The sequence below is a fragment of the Myxine glutinosa genome, chromosome 12 (assembly GCF_964187855.1).
Source record: "Myxine glutinosa chromosome 12, kmMyxGlut1.1, whole genome shotgun sequence".
Lineage (NCBI taxonomy): Eukaryota > Metazoa > Chordata > Myxini > Myxiniformes > Myxinidae > Myxine > Myxine glutinosa.
The window spans coordinates 67,803,571-67,824,597 of NC_136272.1; the positions used below are offsets into that span (position 1 = coordinate 67,803,571).

The following is a 21,027-nucleotide window of genomic DNA, read 5'->3' on the forward strand; positions in this document are numbered from 1 at the left end:
TTATCAGGTCTTGAGTACGTAATATCAAACGTACGCACAAGTATTGAGTGATATATCAAAATGAGTACGCACAAGAAAGATCACGTGACAATTACGAAAAGTATAGTCCTACTGACAGAGTAGAAAAAAAAACATGTCATTCCATTTTGGGAGAATTTACTACAAGCGTAGCCTCAGTCAATGGCTGGTTCCTAAAAATGAAAATATCATATCTTGTCAATAGCATGGAATCCGCAGAAACAGGAATGGTTGCGATTCCAACCTTCTGGTGTAGGCCTCAAGGGAAGGGTGCGACATCGCATCCCTTTTGCTACCACCTGGGGTCCACTCGCTCGCTTGTTGCAGTGGCTGCGATAGCTGCGGTACCACGACCCGGAGGCCTGACAGTGAGCAATTGATCTCCCCTTGAGAGTTATGGGCACGAGTGTCTGAGAAAAGAAGGACATCTAGACGCCCCTTTGTGTATCTCTCCGCGGCTGGCCCCCAGCGTTTTACCGAATGAATTGCTTTGGGAACCATTTTTCCATCACAATGAAGCACTTAGTAGTGGTTTTGCTGATGAATATAAGAGAATTCTTCTTCTTTATGATACATCTACGGTTTGGTATCCACTCTTCCTTTATCACATTTCATTCTCTCCCACCTGGCCAACCCCTGACAGGGTAACAAATATTGTCCACCATTTTGAAAAATTGTTTCTGAATCTGTGGAAGTTTCCGAATCTTCTGAAACAGTCAAAAATCGTCTGGATTGTTATGTTGTTAACGATACAGCATAATGCCTGTTACAACGGCTATTTGTCTTCTGTTGCCAGGATTACTGTATAAAAGCTCGTGTACATACACTACCGGTCAAAAGTTTTAAAACACCTCATTTTTACAGTTTTTATTGAAATTTACGCAGTTTATTGTCTCAGACAGACCACCTTTAGAGGCCATTTTTCCCCACAGAGCAGGGGTTGGCCTTTTTCGGGCACCGTGGTCCCATTTTTTGAAGCAATGTTTTATGGCTGGATGCCCTTCCTGCCACCAACCCTGTTAGTCACCTCTTGCAACAACACACAGGGAATTACCAGTGAACTGGTACTCAATTTTCCGACCTCGGAAGGATGACGGGCTGAGTCAACCCCCCTGGCGTTAATTCAGCGGTCAACCGGGATTCAAACCTGGGATCCTAGGATCCCAAGCCGGCACCCTAACCGCTAAGCCAATAAACAATTGGAGATAAAAAAGAAATCATAGAATCATTTTGTTTTACGAAATTTTATTTAAATTTTTGATTCAGCAAAGTAGCCACCTTTTGCAGATATAACCGCCGAACACACTCGTGGCATTCTTTCTACAATGGAAATCAAATATTGTTCGGGAAGTTATTCCCAACACTGTTGCAGAAGTTCCCACAAATGTGTTGCACTTGTAGGTTGCTTTGCTTTCACCCTTCTGTCCAGTTCATCCCAAACCAGCTCGATGGGGTTTAAGTCTGGAGACTGTGCTGGCCATTCCATGATTTGAAGCCTACCGTCTTGTTCTTTTCCTCGAAGGCAGTTTTGACGTAGCCTGGAGGTGTGTTTAGGGTTATTATCTTGCTGTAGGATGAACCCCTGACCAACTGGGCATATATCAGAGGGTATTGCATGGCACTGCAAAATGCTGTGGTGGCCCTTTTGGTTTAGGGTGCCAGTCACTCTGTGCAAGTCGCCGAATCTGGATCCAGCAAAAGAGCCCCAGACCATCACACTTCCTCCTCCATGTTTGACAGTTGGTGTCACACACTGAGGAACCATCCTTTCACCTATTCGACGGCGTACAAAAACCCTGCGTGATGAACTAAAGATTTCAAATTTTGATTCATCGGTCCATAAGACCTTCTTCTAGTCTTCAGTAGTCCACTGGCGGTGCTTCATGGCCCAGGCAAGCCTCTTTTTCTTATTTTGCCATCTTAGCAATGGCTTTCTTACTGCCACTCGACCTGCCAAACCTGCAGCTCGAAGTCTTCTCTTCACAGTTGAAACTAGGACTTGCTTACTTCTACCAGTATTAAGCTGTGCTTCAAGCTGTTGTCCTGCGAGCCGCCTATCACGCAAGCTGTTGACTCTCAGAAACTTGTCTTCTGATTCTGTTGTGGCTTGGGGTCTGCCAGACCTCTTCCTGTCAGATTCCTCCAGTTTACAATATACTACTTCCTGCAGTGCAATATTGTCCAAATAATGCTTCAGAGGGTGTAATAACAGTCTGTTCCCATGCTGCTTTTATACAGACAGGGGGTTTGTAATCAAGTAATCAGCAGAGGTTGGGACACCTGTAGGAATTGTTTGCATCAACTTTGAAGGCTTAATTTACTTAAATTGCTGCAGAACAGCCGTAAGTTGTTAACCCATAACTTGTTCCCTGAAGAAGGCCTTTTTTTACAATATAACTGTGCAATTTACATTATTTCCCGTTTTTGCTAACCTAAACTTTTTTTTTAACCTCGAGCAGTTTACTGCTTACCTTTGTACTATTTCAGGTTATTCACTGGACATTAAACTGCGTAAATTTCAATAAAAACTGGAAAAATTGAGGTGTTCTAAAATTTTTGACCGGTAGTGTATATATATATATATATATATATATATATATATATATATATATATATATATATATATATATATATATATATATATATATATATACATATATATATATATACACACACACACATACATACATACATACATATATAGCGAAGGACGTCACCCCAGATAACTTTGTGAGGCCAACACGTCTATAACAGGATCACGAACGCCGTCCACAACACTCACCTATGGCCGGATCCACATGTCCAGTGTCATTTTAGTCCAGTCTCACATTTTAGCCACTAGTACACCCGCAGACTCCGGGGGTGAGGGGGGACAGGAAGGCTCATTCCTCTTTGGGGTATATAGTTTGAACAACACGCCACATCTATATAATAATACGATAAGGACTCGACTTTGTTTTCCCTTTTACGCCGCACCCAGTGACCCGATGCCCACGGCACTAATGCATTTTCCATCTACGAACCGCGCTCTTTGTTTATCACGTACAGCCATACTCGAAAAATCTGAATTCGCCGACTTTGGGACCCAAAAGCATCCGATTATCGGCCGATACGACACCATCTTACGACACCATCGTATTGGCGTCTGCTGGGCGAAGGCGATGCGAACCGTCCGCTGATTCGACAGTCGAGTGGTGTGATGGGTGGTGTGAACCAAATGGTCTTTTTATTCCCTTGAACATTTTAAATTAGGATATATAAGGAAACGTCTTTATCGTCATTTTAATAAAGTTAAATGGAGTGACGTTGCGATACTCGGGGTGCGTTGCATAAATCCTCGTAACTCAGAGAGGTGTAGCAGGTGGCGAGACGTAAGGAAGCTTAAAGATAACGAGCTGAAAACAGACGAACGATATGTCAATCTCTTTCTACACAGAACGGAAATAAAAGTATGAGAGCGGGAAGGCATGGTCTGAGCACTTCGAGCAGAGAGGACTGATTGGACTTAACTTAAAGAGAAAAAATTGGAGCTTAACGGAAGAAGAAGATCCCATGAGCACTCCCCTATGCCATCCATAATGGTACACTCTATCCATACACCACATCCTCCCTTCCGTGGATGTTCCATGGGTTTTGGCTAGTTTTTAGTAAACCTCCTAAATTCACGGCAAGTATTGCTTCCACTGAAAACAACCACCAGAGAGAGCGAGTACTTTCTTTGTTGTTTGAAAATCTTACTACGTATAATTCATCAAATGTCCGTCTGTCCGTTCAAAGGTACTGCAAAAACGGCTCAACCGATCGCAACGATATTTTGGGTGGGTATTGCTGGGACACCTGGGAGTAAAATAAGCAATATTGTTTTTCCAAGTTTTCCAATTTTCCAGTTTTTCCAAACATGATGGAATAATATTTACCGATATGAACAGTGATGTGGCTTTTATTGAAATTCTACAAATTCTGTTTCGATTTTGATGACAATTATGAACCTGCCGCGAATGCGGAAGTGGACAGATGATGGCAATGTGCGGGTTTGATAATATCCAAATACAACCGTCATTCAATGGTAATGTTAAATCGTTAAACGTTAATCGTGTTAATCGTTTTGTTAAAGTATCAATTGATGATTGAATTGAGTGAATACAATTACGATTTTGAATTCGTAATTGTATTCACCCAACCGTACGGAACTTCACATCAGGATTTAAATATTTGTTTATGTCACGAATGTTGTTAAAAGTTTATTTTTTATATTAATGTTATTTCTTTTGTGATTGGAGTTATGCTGTTTGAAATGAAAAAAGAGATATCGAGTTCAAGTGAATGACGAAATGCCATGACGGTTTCTAATTTCTAAACGTGAATTCGCGGATCACCATATGCAGATTCGCCATTGACTGTGTATGGACCAAACGTACCCATTTGTTTGCCAATGGGTACGTTTTTCATGGAAGTCCTTCACGAACTTGCTGTCCATGTCTGACGTGCTACTGAAGGTGCTACAGGAATGTTAAATTATTGGTTTCATGCTTTAGCATTCGCCGTTTCTGCATTGCATGTTTGCTTCCGGCCTCCCACCCGTGCGTAGCACGGGTACCTCACTAGTTACAATAATTTGAGAGTTTGGGAACTAAAGGTGAAGAAGAACATGTGGTAAAATGTACCTTTCCGTTTCTTGTCGAGAAACCCGAACATGAGGACATTCGTGAGTTCTGAAGCAGGTACTGGTGGAAACTGTGGAGCGGCTGGAGACATGGGGAGAGTATCAGAGAGATGGTATCACATGAGTATCATAATAAGGATGACACTATCACAGGGATGGTATCGATGGGAACAGTATGAGATAGTTTCAAAGCAAATGTGGTATCAGGTTACAGTAAAAATAACACAGCATTATATAGTTGAATTTATAAAGTAAACAGTACCAGCTATCATTTTAATTGTATAAAGCCTGAATGAGAGAGTACCAGGTCGGTATTGGATAAAGGAGACAGTATCAGGTAATTATGGGATAAAGAAGCCAGTATGAGGTCGTTATAGTATAAATTAAAGTGTAGATGCATATCTATATAATATATAGATATGCATCTACACTTTAATTTATACTATAACGACCTCATACTGGCTTCTTTATCCCATAATTACCTGATACTGTCTCCTTTATCCAATACCGACCTGGTACTCTCTCATTCAGGCTTTATACAATTAAAATGATAGCTGGTACTGTTTACTTTATCAACATAAATTATACACACGAGTATATAGCCCGTCGTAAATGACGGGTTGGAACAGTTTATTTGACGGTGCAGCTGCGTCAGCTGAAGTCTGAAGCCTGGGTCTAGTGTCAGGTGTGCTTGTATATTCTTTATTTATTTAACATCCTGCAGACGTAAATTAACACTTAGTTTACTCTGAGCACTTTGCACATCACGTTCAACGAATTTCACCTCCCTACGCTGTGTATTTATTGTGATAAAAAAAACCCCCGCTTCCTTACACCGACCTTGAGGTTTGGTTTGCAAGCCACAGTCTACAATTCCAATGTAAGAGACATAATTACTCTTCATAATACATATATTTTGGGTCTTCAGAGTCCTCGGGGTCTTTTGAGTCCTCTGGTTCATTTGGATATTTTGGGTGCTCAAGCTCTTTTGCATCATTGGGATCTTCTGGCTGGGTCATTTGGGTCCTCGGGGTCTTTTGGGTCATTTGAGTCTTTTGGGTGCTCTGCATCTTTGGGGTCTTTGGGTCTTTTCGGTCATGTAGGTATTTGGGGTATTTTAGGTATTTGGGGTCATTTGGGTCTTTGGGTTCCACTGGGTCCTCAGGGTCTTTTTGGTGTTTTGGATTGTTTGGTTCTGTGGGGTCGTTAAGGGTCTTCAGAATATTTTGGATTTTCAGGGACTTTTTGGTCTTTGGGTCTTTGATGTATTTTGAGTCTTTGGGATATTTTGGGTTCTTGAGGTATTGGGTCTTCGGGGTCTTTTGGGTCTTTGGGGTATTTTTAGTCTTTAGGGTCTTCTGGGTATTTAAGGGTCTTTGGATCTCCAGGGTCTTTGGGATCTTTTGCATCTTCATGGTCTTTTGGATCTTTAAGGGTCTTTGGGGTCTTTTCAGTGTTTTGGGTTTTTGGGATTATTATGGGTCTTTAAGGGTCTTTTCAGCGTTTTGGGTCTTTGGTGTCTTTGGGGAAATTTGGGTCTTCATGGCCTTTTGGGTTTTTGTTGTATTTGGGGTCTTTAAGGGTCTTGGCGTGTTTGGGGTATTTTGCGTCTTCTGGATATTTAAGGGTCTTTTGGGTCTTCAGGGTCTTTTGGGTCTTCGTGGTATTTTGGGTCTTTGAGGGTCTTTTGTATCTTTGTGGTCTTTTGGGTATTTGGTATATTTGGGGTCTTGGGGTCTTTTCAGTCTCTGGGGTCTTGGGGGTCTTTGGGGAATTTGGGGTCTACAGTGTCTTTTGGTGTTTTGTGGTCTTTTGGGTATTTAAGAGTCTTTGGGGTATTTTGGGTCTTTAACGGGCTTCGGTGTATTTTGGGTCTTCGGGGTATTTTGGGTATTCAGAGTCCTTGGGGTCTTCTGGATCCTTGGGGTCTTCATGGTCTTTTGTGTCTTTGGGTTTTACCAAAATTTGGGGTCTTTGGATCTTCTGGGTCTTTGGGGTGCATTGGGACCCAAGGGTCATTTCAGTCTTTTGGGTCTTTGGCGTTTTCGGGGTATTTTGGGTCTTTAACAGTCTTCGGGATCTTCAGGGTATTCTGTGTATTTTGGGTGTTTGGGGTCCATTGGGTCTTTTGGGTCTTCGGGGTATTTTGAATCTTCAGAGTCATTGGGGATCTTCTGAGTCCTTGGGGTCTTTTGGGTCCTCTGTCGTTTAGGCCCTTGGGATTGTTTGGGTCTTTTGGATCCTCCGGGTCTTTTGGAGCCTCATGGTTTTTGGGGTCTTTGGGGCCCATTGGGTCTTCAGGCTCTTCAGGGCATTTTGAGTCTTCGGGGTATTTCGGGTCTTCAGAGTCCTTGGGGTCTTCGAGTATTCATGGTCAAACAGTCAATTATTGGTTTCATCAGACCACAGAATCTTGTTTCTCAGTCTGAGAGTCCTTTCGGTGCTTTTTTGCAAACTCCAAGCGGGCTTTCATGTGTCTTTCACTGAGGAGAGGCTTCCGTCTGGCCACTTTGCCATAAAGCCCAGATCGGTGGAGTGTTGCAGTGATGGTTGTCCTTCTGGAAGTTTCTCCCACCTCCACACAGGATCTCTGGAGCTCATCCAGAGTGACCATCGGGTTCTTGGTCACCTCTCTTACCAAGGCCCTTCTCCCCCGATTGCTCAGTTTGGCCGGGCGGCCAGCTCTAGGAAGAGTCCTGGTTGTTCCAAACTTCTTCCATTTAAGAATTATGGAGGCCACTGTGCTCTTGGGAACCTTCAATGCAGCAGAGATTTTTTTGTAGGCTTCCCCAGATCTGTGCCTCGACACCATCCTGTCTCTGAGCTCTGCAGGCAGTTCCTTCGACCTCATGGCTTGGTTTTTGCTCTGATATGCATTGTCAGCTGTGAGACCTTGTATAGACAGGTGTGTGCCTTCCAAATCATGTCCAATGAATTGACTTTACCACAGGTGGACTCCAATCAAGGTGTAGAAACATCTCAAAGATGATCAAGAGAAATAGGAGGCACCTGAGCTAAATTTCAAGTGTCATAGCAAAGGGTCTGAATACTTATGTGAATGTGATATTTCAGTTTTTTCTTTTTAATAAATTTGCAAAACTTTCTAAAATCCTGTTTTCTCTTTGTCATTCTGGGGTATTGAGTGTAGATTGATGAAGGAAAAAATGAATTTAAACGATTTCAGCATAAGGCCGCAACATAACAAAATGTGAAAAAAGTGAAGGGGTCTGAATACTTTCTGAATGCACTATATACAGTGTGTACATATATATATCAGTCTTTTCACACGTGGCACAGGAATTAGAGACGAATGAATTAGTGTGGCGTTGGTTCATGCCTAATTTGCAGTGAGTCCAACCGTGGGTAATGGCACATATATTTCTTCACTCGGGTGTGCTTGGTTGTTGCCGGCATGTGTGTGTATAACACGGAAATGCTTGTTCAACACGTCTCTTTTCTAATGGTGCAGCAATGCTCCTTAATATGGTACTTCACGTACCTCCAGCTAAATACCACCATGCCACACACATTGTACAACACAAGACCAGAGCATATATCAGTCATATATGTATATATATCAGTATGAGTTTCTATAACACACATATTGATGCACTTTTGTGCAGTGCCGATGCTTTTTTTACCTACTATAACACTCAGAAATACCACATCAGAGTCCAATACAGGGTGAGTACCAGTGAATCTTATATCGTAAACACACTAATATAGGACTGGAGTGTTATATTGAAATTGTATCAGGAAGTTGCTAAGGAGCTTGGTCTCACCATGCTCACCGTGCGTGCGTGCGTCCGTCCATCTGTCAGATACAACTAATCGAACAATAACGGTATACCCTCACCCCCCCCCCCCCCCCCCCCCAACTGCCCCTACACAATCGGCAACGTTATCAATCAGATGTTGACAATCTGCAAACAGAATGATATAGTTGGGTAAGGTGAGGATAGATGGGCCGGTTTCAATTTACATTGAAACAAAAACTCTTCCTCCTTCATCTCCTTCTTCCCTTTTAATAATGGTGAGTCTCATTCAATCCCGTTTCTCATGTCGATTACATTCAAAAACGCTTGCTATATATTTCAACATTTCAATTTTATTCATATAACAGTAATATATCACCAGATCAAACAGTACTTCTGATTATACACCGCATCACAAAGCAGGACGCTCTACTTGCAACACAGGTGAGAAAAGGATACGAACAAAAAGTAGCTGAAATTTAAGTAATGTAATTAATTCCCACGATTTTTAAAACGTGAAAGTTAAAAAAAAATATTTTCTCTGAAAACCTGTCGGTCAAAACACTATAACATCTATTTATTACGTAAGCAAAAATGGCAGAAGTACCCTCTTTTCTTTCTTTTTTGCCCCATAAATTAACCATCGCAACAAAGATTGGTATTCCCATCAGCGAATCGACAGGAAAGTATCTTGCTGCTGATCGCCAACCACCGACCTTATCAGGTAGGTCAACTAGATCAGGTGATGCTGATCTATTGGAAACTAATTTCCTTACAATAGCCTGGTGGAACCGGGTTATCTTCTGGTTCCTATTATTTTCAGGCAGCCTAACTCAAGATTGGTTTAAGCCCAGGACTTGGTTTAAACACGAATCTACTGCATTTTATAGTGGCAAGGTCCACGACTACTCAAAACTTTCACAACTTGAAAGGATTCCACGAAAAGTAAGCAAACTCTATTACTATAGTGTAGTAATAGGAATGGAAATGAGGGTGGTCGGAACCACGCCTGCCAATCAACCTTGTGAGGGTGGGGCCATGGTGACACAGGCCAATCACACCTAAATGTGTGGTTAACAGTGGAATACACTATTATGTACAGTTCCATTATTATTATGTACATTATTATGTACCATTGGTGCCAGATATACAATAATTATCTATATCTATATAAAACCTAAATTAATGGTGAAGCCTTGGTGACCCATGTGACTACGTCTATTAATTATGTACCGTTTGCATGTGAGGACTGTCCGTACTGTACTTATATCAACATTATAATCGATATAATAATACCGTAAGGACTCGACTTTGTTATCCCTTTTACGCCGCACCCAGTGACCCGATGCCCACGGCAATAATGGATTTACCATCTACGAACCGCGCTCTTTGTTTATCACGTACAGACATACTCGAAAAATCTGAATTCGCCGACTTTGGGACCCAAAAGCATCCGATTAACGGCCGATACGACGCCATCTTACGACGCCATCGTATTGGCGTCTGCTGGGCGAAGGCGATGCGAGCCGTCCGCTGATTGGACAGTCGAGTGGTGTGAGCATGGGTGGTGTGAACCAAATGGTCTTTTTATTCCCTTGAACATTTTAAATTAGGATATATAAGCAAACGTCTTTATCGTCATTTTAATAAAGTTAAATGGAGTGACGTTGCGAGTTAAATGGAGTGACGTTGCGATACTCGGGGTGCGTTGCATAAATCCTCGTAACTCAGAGAGGTGTAGCAGGTGGCGAGACGTAAGGAAGCTTAAAGATAACGAGCTGAAAACAGACGAACGATATCCCTTCCGTGGATGTTCCACGGGTTTCACGTCTTTATCGTCATTTTAATAAAGTTAAATGGAGTGACGTTGCGATCAGCGAGTTGTATACGAAGAGATAAAAGGATGGCATTGACTTCGAGACGGTACGTGATAGTTGGCTGCGGCTGGCTGATGCTGCGTTTTTTTTCTAAGTGCCATGGATGCTGATGGACATAATAAAGGTATCGGCTGATCTCTCATCGTAATATTACCCGATGGAAATGAACTGTTTCTTTGTTTGTCATTTCCTGTGCAATAATGTCAAATTGATAAGTCAGACACCCTTTTCTATTGACAGCTGCTCTCCTTTTCGATGGCATCGTCTATTGATATGCATGTTCTTCTTTCATATAATTTTACACATTCACAATCAGTATTTCAATTCTTGCAGACATTGGAAAGGAAGTTGACTCACAGGCCAACTCTCTGGCTCAATCACAGGCCGACACACAGGCGATGTAATTGTGAGTAGCATTTTTGCACAAGTGAAAATTGATCTTTCTTCCTAACTCTTACTCGGACAAGCAAATCCCCGATGCCATCCATAATGGTACACTCTATCCATACACCACATCCTCCCTTCCGTGGATGTTCCACGGGTTTCGGCGAGTCTATATAGTAATGGAGCGTGACTACATCAATTAATTACGTATTATTGTACTGTGACTACGTCTAGACGTTTCAATTTGACATTCAGACCTTTCAAACCATTTGACCTTCAGAAGATAAGATCATCAGACCCCTCAGACGCTGGTGTTGGCTTAATGGTTAGGGTGCTGGCTTGGGGTCCTCGGATCCTGAGTTTGAATCCCGGTCGATCGTTGAATTAACGCCAGGGGGGTTGCCTCAGCCTGTAATCCTTCCGGGGCTGGCAAATTGAGCACCAGCTCACTGGTAATTGGGGCAATGCATCAGCGGCACAAAAGCGCTTCCAGAAAAATGATACAACCAGCAGCCAAAGGCGCATACGAAACAACAACAACAGTTAATCTATCTATAATTCCAGCAATCTCTGTGTGTGTGTGTGTGTGTGTGTGTGTCTGTGTGTCTGTGTGTGTGTTTGTTTGTTTGTCTGTGACCGCTGTTTCTCGACAACCACGGGTCCGATATACTTGAAACTTGCCAGGTATATTGCTGGGGACCCGAGGATGTGCCTTTTCAAGGTTTCATATTAATCGGAGAAGTAGTTACCGAACTATGTCCAAAAAACGATTCAACCAATCAGAGAGCAGCGAGCTATCACGTGTGCCGAACGTGGCGAACAGACTCTGCCTCGGACGGCACATTTGAGAGCGTATTCATTTAGTTCACGTTGGAAAACTATGTTGCCGTTAAACTATGTTTTAAAACTAATTAAAACTAATTTGCGATTCATCGTAACTGCGATTTGCGACCTTCCGGACAGTGAAGACTGCACTTCCGGCAGCCAATCACAGAACGCATTATTGCGTAGGCGTGGCCGATGTGAGAGCGAGCCGAGCCGAGCGCGTGCGCCATTACGGTTCGTAATTCGATTTCTTCCGGAGAAAATAATAATTTCTCGATTTCTTATGCGCATTATTTCTCCCAATTCAGTCAGAGCGAAGGGCGGAAGCGAAGAGCGTTGTTTTTTTTGTTTACGGGCGTACGGGCGGGGTAGAGCGTACGGGTAGCGTTTTTTTTTTTTTTTGGCAAGGAACGGGCACCCACGTACGGGCATGCCCTAGTTTAGTAAATAATGTGCAAACTCCACCCAGAGGGAGGGTAAACTGCGATCTACATACAGTGCCATCAGAAAGTATTCACACCCATTAACTTCTTTCACATTTTGTTGTGTTACGGCCTCAATTGTAAATGGCTTAGAATGAGATTTTTTTGTCAATGATCTACCATATACAACACTGTGTGTGTGTGTGTGTGTGTGTGTGTGTGTGTGTGTGTGTGTGTGTGTGTGTGTGTGTGTGTGTGTGTGTGTGTGTGTGTGTGTGTGTGTGTGTGTGTGTGTGTCCCTTCATAAGGATAGGTTTTAAAGGCTTTGAGTAGTGCTTTGGGAGGGAATTGAGTGGGGGGATTTAATGGGCAATCTTTGAACACGACTGTGTGTCAACCGGTTAAAAGACATAAAAGACCCCAAGGACCCAGAAGACTCCAAAGACCCAATTGACCCCAAACACCCAAAATACCTTGTAGACTGTCAAAGACACAAAATACCCGAAGTCCCAAAATACCCCAAATACTGAAACGACCCTGAAGTCCCAATGGACCCCAAATACCCAAAAGACCCCAAGGATTCAGAAGACCCCATGGACCTTCCAAAGACACAAAATACCTCAAAGACACAAAAGACCCTGAAGACCCAATAGGCCCCAAACACCCAAAATACCCTGAAGACACTGAAGACTGTTAAAGACCCAAAATACTCCAAAGCACCGAAAGGCCCCCAGATCCTTAAAGACCCAAAATACCATGAATACTCTAAAGACCCCGAAGACCCTGAAAATCCATAAACACTCCGAAAGCCCAAAATACCCCAAAGATCCTTAAATACCCAAAGACCCAAAAATACCCTGAAGACTGTGAAACACCCAAAATACCCCAAAGACGCTTAAAGACCCCACAGACCCAAATTACCGAGAGGACTTAAAATACCGACAAGTCCCTGAAAACCAAAAATACCCCAAAGATACCAAAACCCTTAAAGATCCAAAAGACCACAAAAACCCAAAAGACCCTGAAGACCCAAGATTCCCCAAAGACCCATAAAGAAACCGAATACCCAGAAGACCCCAAGACCCTTAAAGAACCAAAAGACCACAAATACCTTGATGACCCAAAAGACTCTGAAGACTGTTAAAGACCCAAACGACCATGTAGATCCAAAATACTCCAAAGGCCCAAAATACCCCAAAGACCTTTAAATAACCTGAAGACCGAAAAGCCCGTGAAGACCGAAAAGACCCCGAAGACCCAAAGGGACCAAAAAGGACCCAAAAAAGAAAAGACCGAAAAGAGCCCGAAGACCCAAAAGATCCCGGTTACTGAAAGGATCGAAGACCCAGAGACCGAAAAACCCCAAAATACCCCCAAAAAAGTCAGAAGTCAAAAAGTCAAAAAGTTTGTCAAACTTTTTTGTCAAAAAGTTGTCAAAAAGCTTGTCAAAAAAAGTCAAAAGGTTTGGGTCAGAAGCCAAGACCCCAAAATCTCCAAAATACCCTTAAAGATCAAGAAGACCCAAAAAACCCTGAAGACCGAAAAGATTGAAAAGACACAGAAGCCCGAAAAGACCACGTAGACCCAAAATACCCCATAGACCCTTAAAGACCCCAAAGACCCAAACAATCCAAAAGACCAAAAAGACCCTGGAGGCCCTTAAAGACCCAGTGGACCCCAAATTACCCCTAAGACCTTTTTTTTTTTTTTCTTTTTTTTTGCCTTTTTAGCCCTTTTACCATTTTTATTTTACCCTTTTATTTTATTACCTTTTTTAGCTCGGACACGAGCCTCAATCTTGTATCCAAAAAAAAAAAGACACATAATACCCCGAAGAATCTTAAATACCCCAAAGATGCAGATCGAGGACCCAAAATACTCGAATGATTCAAAAGACACATGAGGACCCAAAAGACACTGAAGACCCAAAAGACCCCAATGACCCAAATTACCCAGAGGACACAAAAGACCAAATTACCCAGAGGACACATGAAGATGCCAAGACACACACTGTACTTCTATCAATTTTATGACTTAGTATTGGACTGTGAGTACGTATATTAACTTATATATTTTTGTATATACAGTACTATATAGTCGAGGCGCGTGGAAGAGCTAGTACTAATAGACCGAACAGATCAGGATGTAACAGGACAAAAGGAACAACAAAGAGAGGAGTGAAACGTCTAGACCTTTCGATTTGACCTTTCGACCTTTCAGACCATTAGACCTTTAGACTGTCACACCGTTCAGACGTATAATTTGAAATCGATGACCTTTCATTTAGAAATAATATAATGCGCCAACTCGACCCATCTGGAGGGTGGGTAAACTGCTCGTAATCATATAAACACAATAATTATTTCAGGCGTGACGTCACGTGCATGGAGTACAGGAACTTTATTCCATCCGTAAAGCACGAAATCATGCAGCCATGCAGTTTGTCGTCAACTTGTGGTCATTGAAGTGCGGCAGACATGAAATAGTCGGTGAGCAAAAATGTAAAGGAATTTTTTAAAAGTACACAAACAAGTAATATAACCTTTTAAATAGTAATAAAATAAGTAATAAAACCTGTAAAAGGATGTAGATAAGGCAAGACGAATGTAGATAAGGTAGGGACGGTCGCAATAAACTATCATAGGAAAGCATCCTGACATCTTTCTTTGAATGATGGTTGTGTGTGCAAATAACACAAACAATCTCTCTCGATTTGCTTAGTGTGTGTGTGTGTGTGTGTGTGTGTGTGTGTGCGTGTGTGTGTGTGTGTGTGTTTTAACTGTTTAACATGACACTTGATTGTTAAACATTTAAAACACATTCATACAGGGAAACATTCAACATACACTATCATTTCAAATGGGTACACAGATGGACAGGGAACAACCATATATTCAAAGAAAGATGCAGGGATGGTTTCATATGATATTTTATTGTGACCATCTCTAACGTTTCTACATTCTTTTTGCCAAACAATCCCTACATCCTTGAACATTAAAAAAATGTTTGTATTACTTGTACAGGGTCCGGCTGGGAGGTGTGACGATTTTCAGAAAACTCGTACACAGTTATTTTTAGTCGAATTTCAATTTTTTTTTTTTTTAAAGACTACATATATAATGCCATTTAATACACTGTAACAAAGACATTTTAAAAATGTAATTCATGTTTGAATTGGGTATAACAATGCAAGTGGGGGGGTCTAGCGCATGCGTGATGGCTGTTGGTTACTCGTTGTTAGGTGCCATTTCAGTTGCCATGGAGCTGTGGACGATTGAACATCGCGTCTTTGTTGTTGAGACGTTTATTCAAACGGGTAGTTCGGTGGTGCTTACACAGCGCAGATTTCGTACTCACTTCAATGTTGGTCGACGTGGTGCCGTTCCGTCTCGAAACACAATATTGAAGTGGGTAAAAAACTTCAGGACAACTGGATCTGTGAGGCCGGGAGCAGCTCGGGGAGGTGATCGAACCGTTAGGACCCCGGAAAACATCGAAAGGGTTCGACAAGCTGTGGAGGCCAGCCCTCGTCGGTCAGCGGTACGGCACGCTCGCGCTCTACGGATGTCAGACAGATCAGTTCGTCGAATTTTGCACTTGGACCTTCATTATCACGCGTACAAAATCATGGTGGTTCAAGAACTGCAGCAGAATTATTTCGTACGGCGGTTTACGTCGCAGAAAGAATGCTGGAACTGCTGCTGTGCTGAGAAATGCTGGAACTTTTCCGCACGTCTGCAAGAATGCTTGGACAACAACGGCCGCCATTTAGATGATGTCATTTTTCAAACATGAATTACATTTTTAAAATGTCTTTGTTACAGTGTATTACATTGCATTATATATATAGTCTTTAAAAAAAATAAAAATTGAAATTCGACTAAAAATAACTGTGTACGAGTTTTCTGAAAATCGTCACACCTCCCTGAAGGACCCTGTATTATAGCGAAATCAGACAGGTTAGAGTGAATTAATGAAGTGGTAGTTGGTAAAACATGAACTTTTTGGCTGCAAAAAGACATTTTGAATAATGTAATGCTCTTTAACCAAACTATAACGGGTGGTTCGTGTGCAGCCACCCAGCTGCTGGTTGCATCATTTTCAGTGGGCAGGTTTGTCACTGGTGCAATGCCTCTCGATAACCAGTTATCTGGTTCTCATTTTTCCGACCTCAGAGGATGAACAGGCTGAGTAAACCCCACCCGGCATTAATTCAACGGAATTCGAACTCAGGACTTTAGGATCCCAAGCCCGCCACCCGAACCATTAGGCCAACAACAGGTATAGACTGTAACGGAAAACCAATTACGATGTATATTTATACATTCAAATATTCCATTGTCGCTTCATAAACTGCTGTAAACTACCATAAATCATTATGACAAATCAAATATCCCTTATATTTGGGAAACCCCATTACATGAATAACCATCCGATCTCATGAAATGACATCCCGTTACATTTCCACAAGTTCACTCCAGTAAGGTTATTATACATTGTTAATCCTTTTACCTACAACATATCGCAGGTCTACAAGTGCTCCGCATGGTTGTTGTTGGCACTGTTGTCGTTCTTCTTGGGGTCGATTTTTGAAATGTGGTCAGACAGCTGCCGGAGCCACCCACATTTATCTCTTGACTCCACCCACCATGGCACCCAGACAAAATAATATGGCGGCCATCTTTGTTTTCTGGTGGGCCTATGACATCAGGCCTGTAGACCTCTGCTGATTATAAACTGCCCAAGTTTGTTGCGTTGGATTTCCATTGGCTTTGTTTGGCTTGAGTGGTACTCACGATGAGTGAATTATTTACCTTGAAAATTTTAATCAATGTCGAATAAAAATTATTCAGAAGGTTTAATCAAGCCTGCCAGCACCAACATACGTGCCTCCCTAAAAAGATAGCGTTACATAATTTTTGAACGACCCCGTATTGGAGTTAAACCAACTGTGGCTGTGACAAATCAGCTCATTCTGATAAAACTGTGGTGGAGGGTGACATGGATAAGAGGTGTTTACTTAATGTTTTCATAGCACATTAAATGGGTGTTTTCCAATCGCGCTGTTCATCTTTTAAGAGCGTTTTAAATGCGAGTTTCCCAATTGGCCCGTTACCCGATTGTTTTCTAGGTAGTGATCACAGTGCGGTTATTCTTGTTTTGTACACAAAGTCAAGGCTCATGGAAGAGCTCGAACACAGAATGGATCAGGACCCATCAGAACAAAAGGAACTGCAGAATGAAAAGGTTGGAAACACCAACAGCAAGGTAGAAGGCCAAAATAGAGGGAGACGGACACACAAGGGACGTGGGGAAGAATTAATTAGTCAACTTTGTTGACATTTAAACTTTGTCCATCACTAAAGGAAACAACTACATATCCTCTCAAAATGGATTATGGGATTGATACAATTAATTTGCAAACCATCCGGAGCTAGTCTTTCGATACAAGTGTGTTACCTTTTTTACTATTCCAATTCAAAACCACTAAAAAACTTCCTCTTCTCCATGTGGTATAAAATATATCTTAAAGGTATCTTAAGAGTATATATTCTGTGGACACTAGTTGACACCATCCATCTCACCATCCATTGGATGAATGCATTTTAAACAAGGATCCAGTGCAGGACACCATCTTCGATCATCTTCTTCCTCTTCTGGGGATCCTTTGCAGTAACAGAGGTAATGTCTACTTTTTAGAAAGCAATTATTTTTATTCCACATTGTTTACCCTCCCTCTTTGGATTGGAGCTCCTGCTGCTCCAGATGTCACCTTTAGAAATGGAGTCAATTAATTATTTTTTAGCTAATGCATATTTGATCATGATTCAGTTACAAAGTTATTGGTGAGGCATGGCTAAGGCCAAAGAGATAATCTGATGAAGATTCAGGAAATGAGGTAACCTAATGAAGACCTTGTCCACCCTTTGTGTTATCCCCTACACATCATCGTTACCTGCATCACTTGTTTGTCCGTCTCCATCGACTTTCTCCTTTGGCCCTGCTGTTGACATTTCCTCCTTCTCTTTCTGCAGATCCTTTTGTTATGTTGTCTCCTGATCCGTTCTGCGTTTTAGCTCTTCCATGAGCCTTGACTTTGTGTTAAGAATATGAAAAATATTATTTGAGAATTCTACCATAAAATAGAGTTGATAGTGGTGGTTAAACACACCTCCCCCAAATGTTCTACTGCCTTATGCACTCACATCAACTCTTTCAATGTTCTGCATCCACCCTCAGGTGCTCTGGGAAGGACCTCCTTTCAGTATTTATTTATTTCTCATTTACAGCATATTCCTCAAATTACTTGCACCTGCTTATCCCTGGAATTTCATTTCAAACTGTCTGTTATTGTTCTTCTCAATCTTACATTGTTCTTTTGATCACTGTATTTTATTTATCCACAAGTTTGTTTAGGGGATCACCTGTTTACTATGTTACAAAAATATGGCAGAATTTCGCCCCTACCCCATCATTGTCATCATATTAGGTGCTTTATGTAGTAGGTTGTAGACAGCAACCGCCCAGGGTAGTACTACCGTTCGGACTTAGGAGCGTTAAAGTGGTGCCCGGAACCATCTTACACTCTCCGTGTCAGGATTGCTGGTCTTGCTTTCTGTTTCAGTCAAACTACAGCTACCAGACTGCTTCAATCTCACTTTCTTACAAACAAACATCATACACTTACCAATGCAGTAACTTTATTGAAGGCCTGGCCTCGATAAGGACTATATAGTGCATGACTGGAGCCTTCAACAACAATTCAAAAACAATATTATATATATATATATATATATATATGCATGTGTATATATATATATATATATATATATATATATATATATATATATATATATATATATATATATATATATATATATATATATATATATGAATGAATGAATGAATGATCGTTTTAAGGCCATTTTCCCCACTAGAGTGGGGGTTGGCCTTGCGGGCCCCATGACAATCATGGTTCCCTTTTTGAGGCAATGTTTTTATGGCCGGATGCCCTTCCTGACGCCAACCCTTAGTCGCCTCTTACGATGCGCAGGGAAACGGTGTACCTATTCTAAACCGGGGTACACACCGGGATATATATATATATTTTGGGCCAAAGACACTCCTGAAGTGTGCTCCACTCCTGAAGTGTGCTCCACTCCTGAAGAGGAAAGATTGTGCCAAAGACGTTGTATGAGTCCTCCACTCTTGAAGAGGAACGATTGGCCCTAAGACATTGCTTTGAGTGCTCCGCTTCCAGAGAAGATAAAAGATTGGGCCGAAGACATTGCTATGAGTGCTTCACACCCAAAGAAGAGAAAAGATTGGGCCGGAGACACTGCTATGAGTGCTCCACTCCAAAAGAGGAAAGATTGGGCCGAAGACACTGCTATGAGTGCTCCACTCCCAGAGAGAGAGGAAATATTGGGCCAAAGACATTGCTATGAGTGCTCCACTCCTAAAGAGGAAAGATTGGGCCGAAGACACTGCTATGAGTGCTCCACTCCCAGAGAGAGAGGAAATATTGGGCCAAAGACATTGCTATGAGTGCTCCACTCCAAAAGAGGAAAGATTCGGCCGAAGACACTGCTATGAGTGCTCCACTCCCAGAGAGAGAGGAAATATTGGGCCAAAGACATTGCTATGAGTGCTCCACTTCAAGAGAAGAGATGGAGCCGAAGACACTGCTATGAGTGCTCCACTCCTAAAGAGGAAAGATTGGGCCGAAGACATTGCTATGAGTGCTCCACTCCTAAAGAGAAAATATTGGGCCAAAGACATTGCTATGAGTGCTGCACTCCTAAAGAGGAAAGATTTGGCCGAAGACATTGCTATGAGTGCTCCACTCCTAAAGAGGAAAGATTGGGCCGAAGACACTGCTATGAGTGCTCCACTCCTAAAGAGGAAAGATTGGGCCGAAGACATTGCTATGAGTGCTCCACTCCTAAAGAGGAAAGATTGGGCCGAAGACATTGCTATGAGTGCTCCACTCCTAAAGAGGAAAGATTGGGCCGAAGACATTGCTATGAGTGCTCCACTCCCAGAGAAGAGATGGAGCCGAAGACACTGCTATGAGTGCTCCACTACTAAAGAGGAAAGAGCTCCATTAACATAATTGAGGAAGTGAGAAAAGCAGTTATGAAGGAAGCCCTTCATGCAGATTGCCAGACACATGTCCAGAGTAGATCATGATACCTCGTTTTGTTGTTTTCGACCTGGGGCCTCTGACCCTTGTTAAGAGTGAATTGGAAGAATGTCCAGATCCAGAGGTGAATGAGTGTGACGGAATCCAAAGTTGTCATACTAAAGGCTGTTTCGAGAGAAAAGACAACAACAGCAATGATGGAATTCCATGACTTAATTAAGCTTATGAGCCATATTTTGTTGTAAATGATTAGAGGGTTCATGTTCGTCTATAAATCCCTCATCCCTTTCAGAACAGTGATGCGAAAAGCCTCCATCTTGAAAATGCACTCACGATGTAAAAACTGTAAAAATGATAATGATGTAAAAACTCAGCTCTTCCTCGAGCCTTGATGTTTAAATAAATAAATAAATAACCCAAGGATGTGCCCACAATTATGCAAACAAGGTATTTAACCTCACAGTAGTGCCCCTCTACCTCTCCTCCCCCTTTTCTCCACAAAATCCCCTTCTTCCCAGAGGAGGAGTTTGAGCTTCTCCCCCATGGCTTGGATTCAACGATACATGTATTTGTTGGGGATTGGACGTGATAGGGATTAATATAAGCAAAGTCCAGGCTGGAATCCATCATTGTTATGGAGAGAAATTCACATCTGAATAACGGAGTTGTTCTCGTTGTTGTTTTTAGGTCACGTGTATTAATTACTAAAGAAACAGGACATCTTGTTTCTGTGACCTCTAGTGCAAGGGTCACAGTAAGTGACCACTCTCGACTTTTCAACTTGACTGGACCAGCTCAGATCCCAAAATAATGCTCAATTAAATGGCGATCTCATATGTCTCTTCGCTGCATCGGTGCCCAGGTTGTCTTCTATTCACGTCCAAGTGCCTAGGGAGTGGCCCTGCACCACATAGGGAGTGGCACTGCACCACCTAGG

At 42.0% G+C, this 21,027-nt stretch overlaps 1 protein-coding gene across 2 annotated transcripts in view; it reads right to left on the bottom strand.

Moving 5' to 3' along the window:
• SKAP2 (src kinase associated phosphoprotein 2) overlaps positions 1–21,027 on the bottom strand; it is a 308,716-nt gene that overhangs the window by 110,114 nt on the left and 177,575 nt on the right. For both annotated transcript variants that reach the window (XM_078766927.1, XM_078766928.1), the window contains exon 5: positions 4,683–4,763. In XM_078766927.1, coding sequence (XP_078623053.1) covers positions 4,683–4,763 — 81 coding nt within the window. The remainder of the gene's footprint in view (positions 1–4,682; positions 4,764–21,027) is intronic.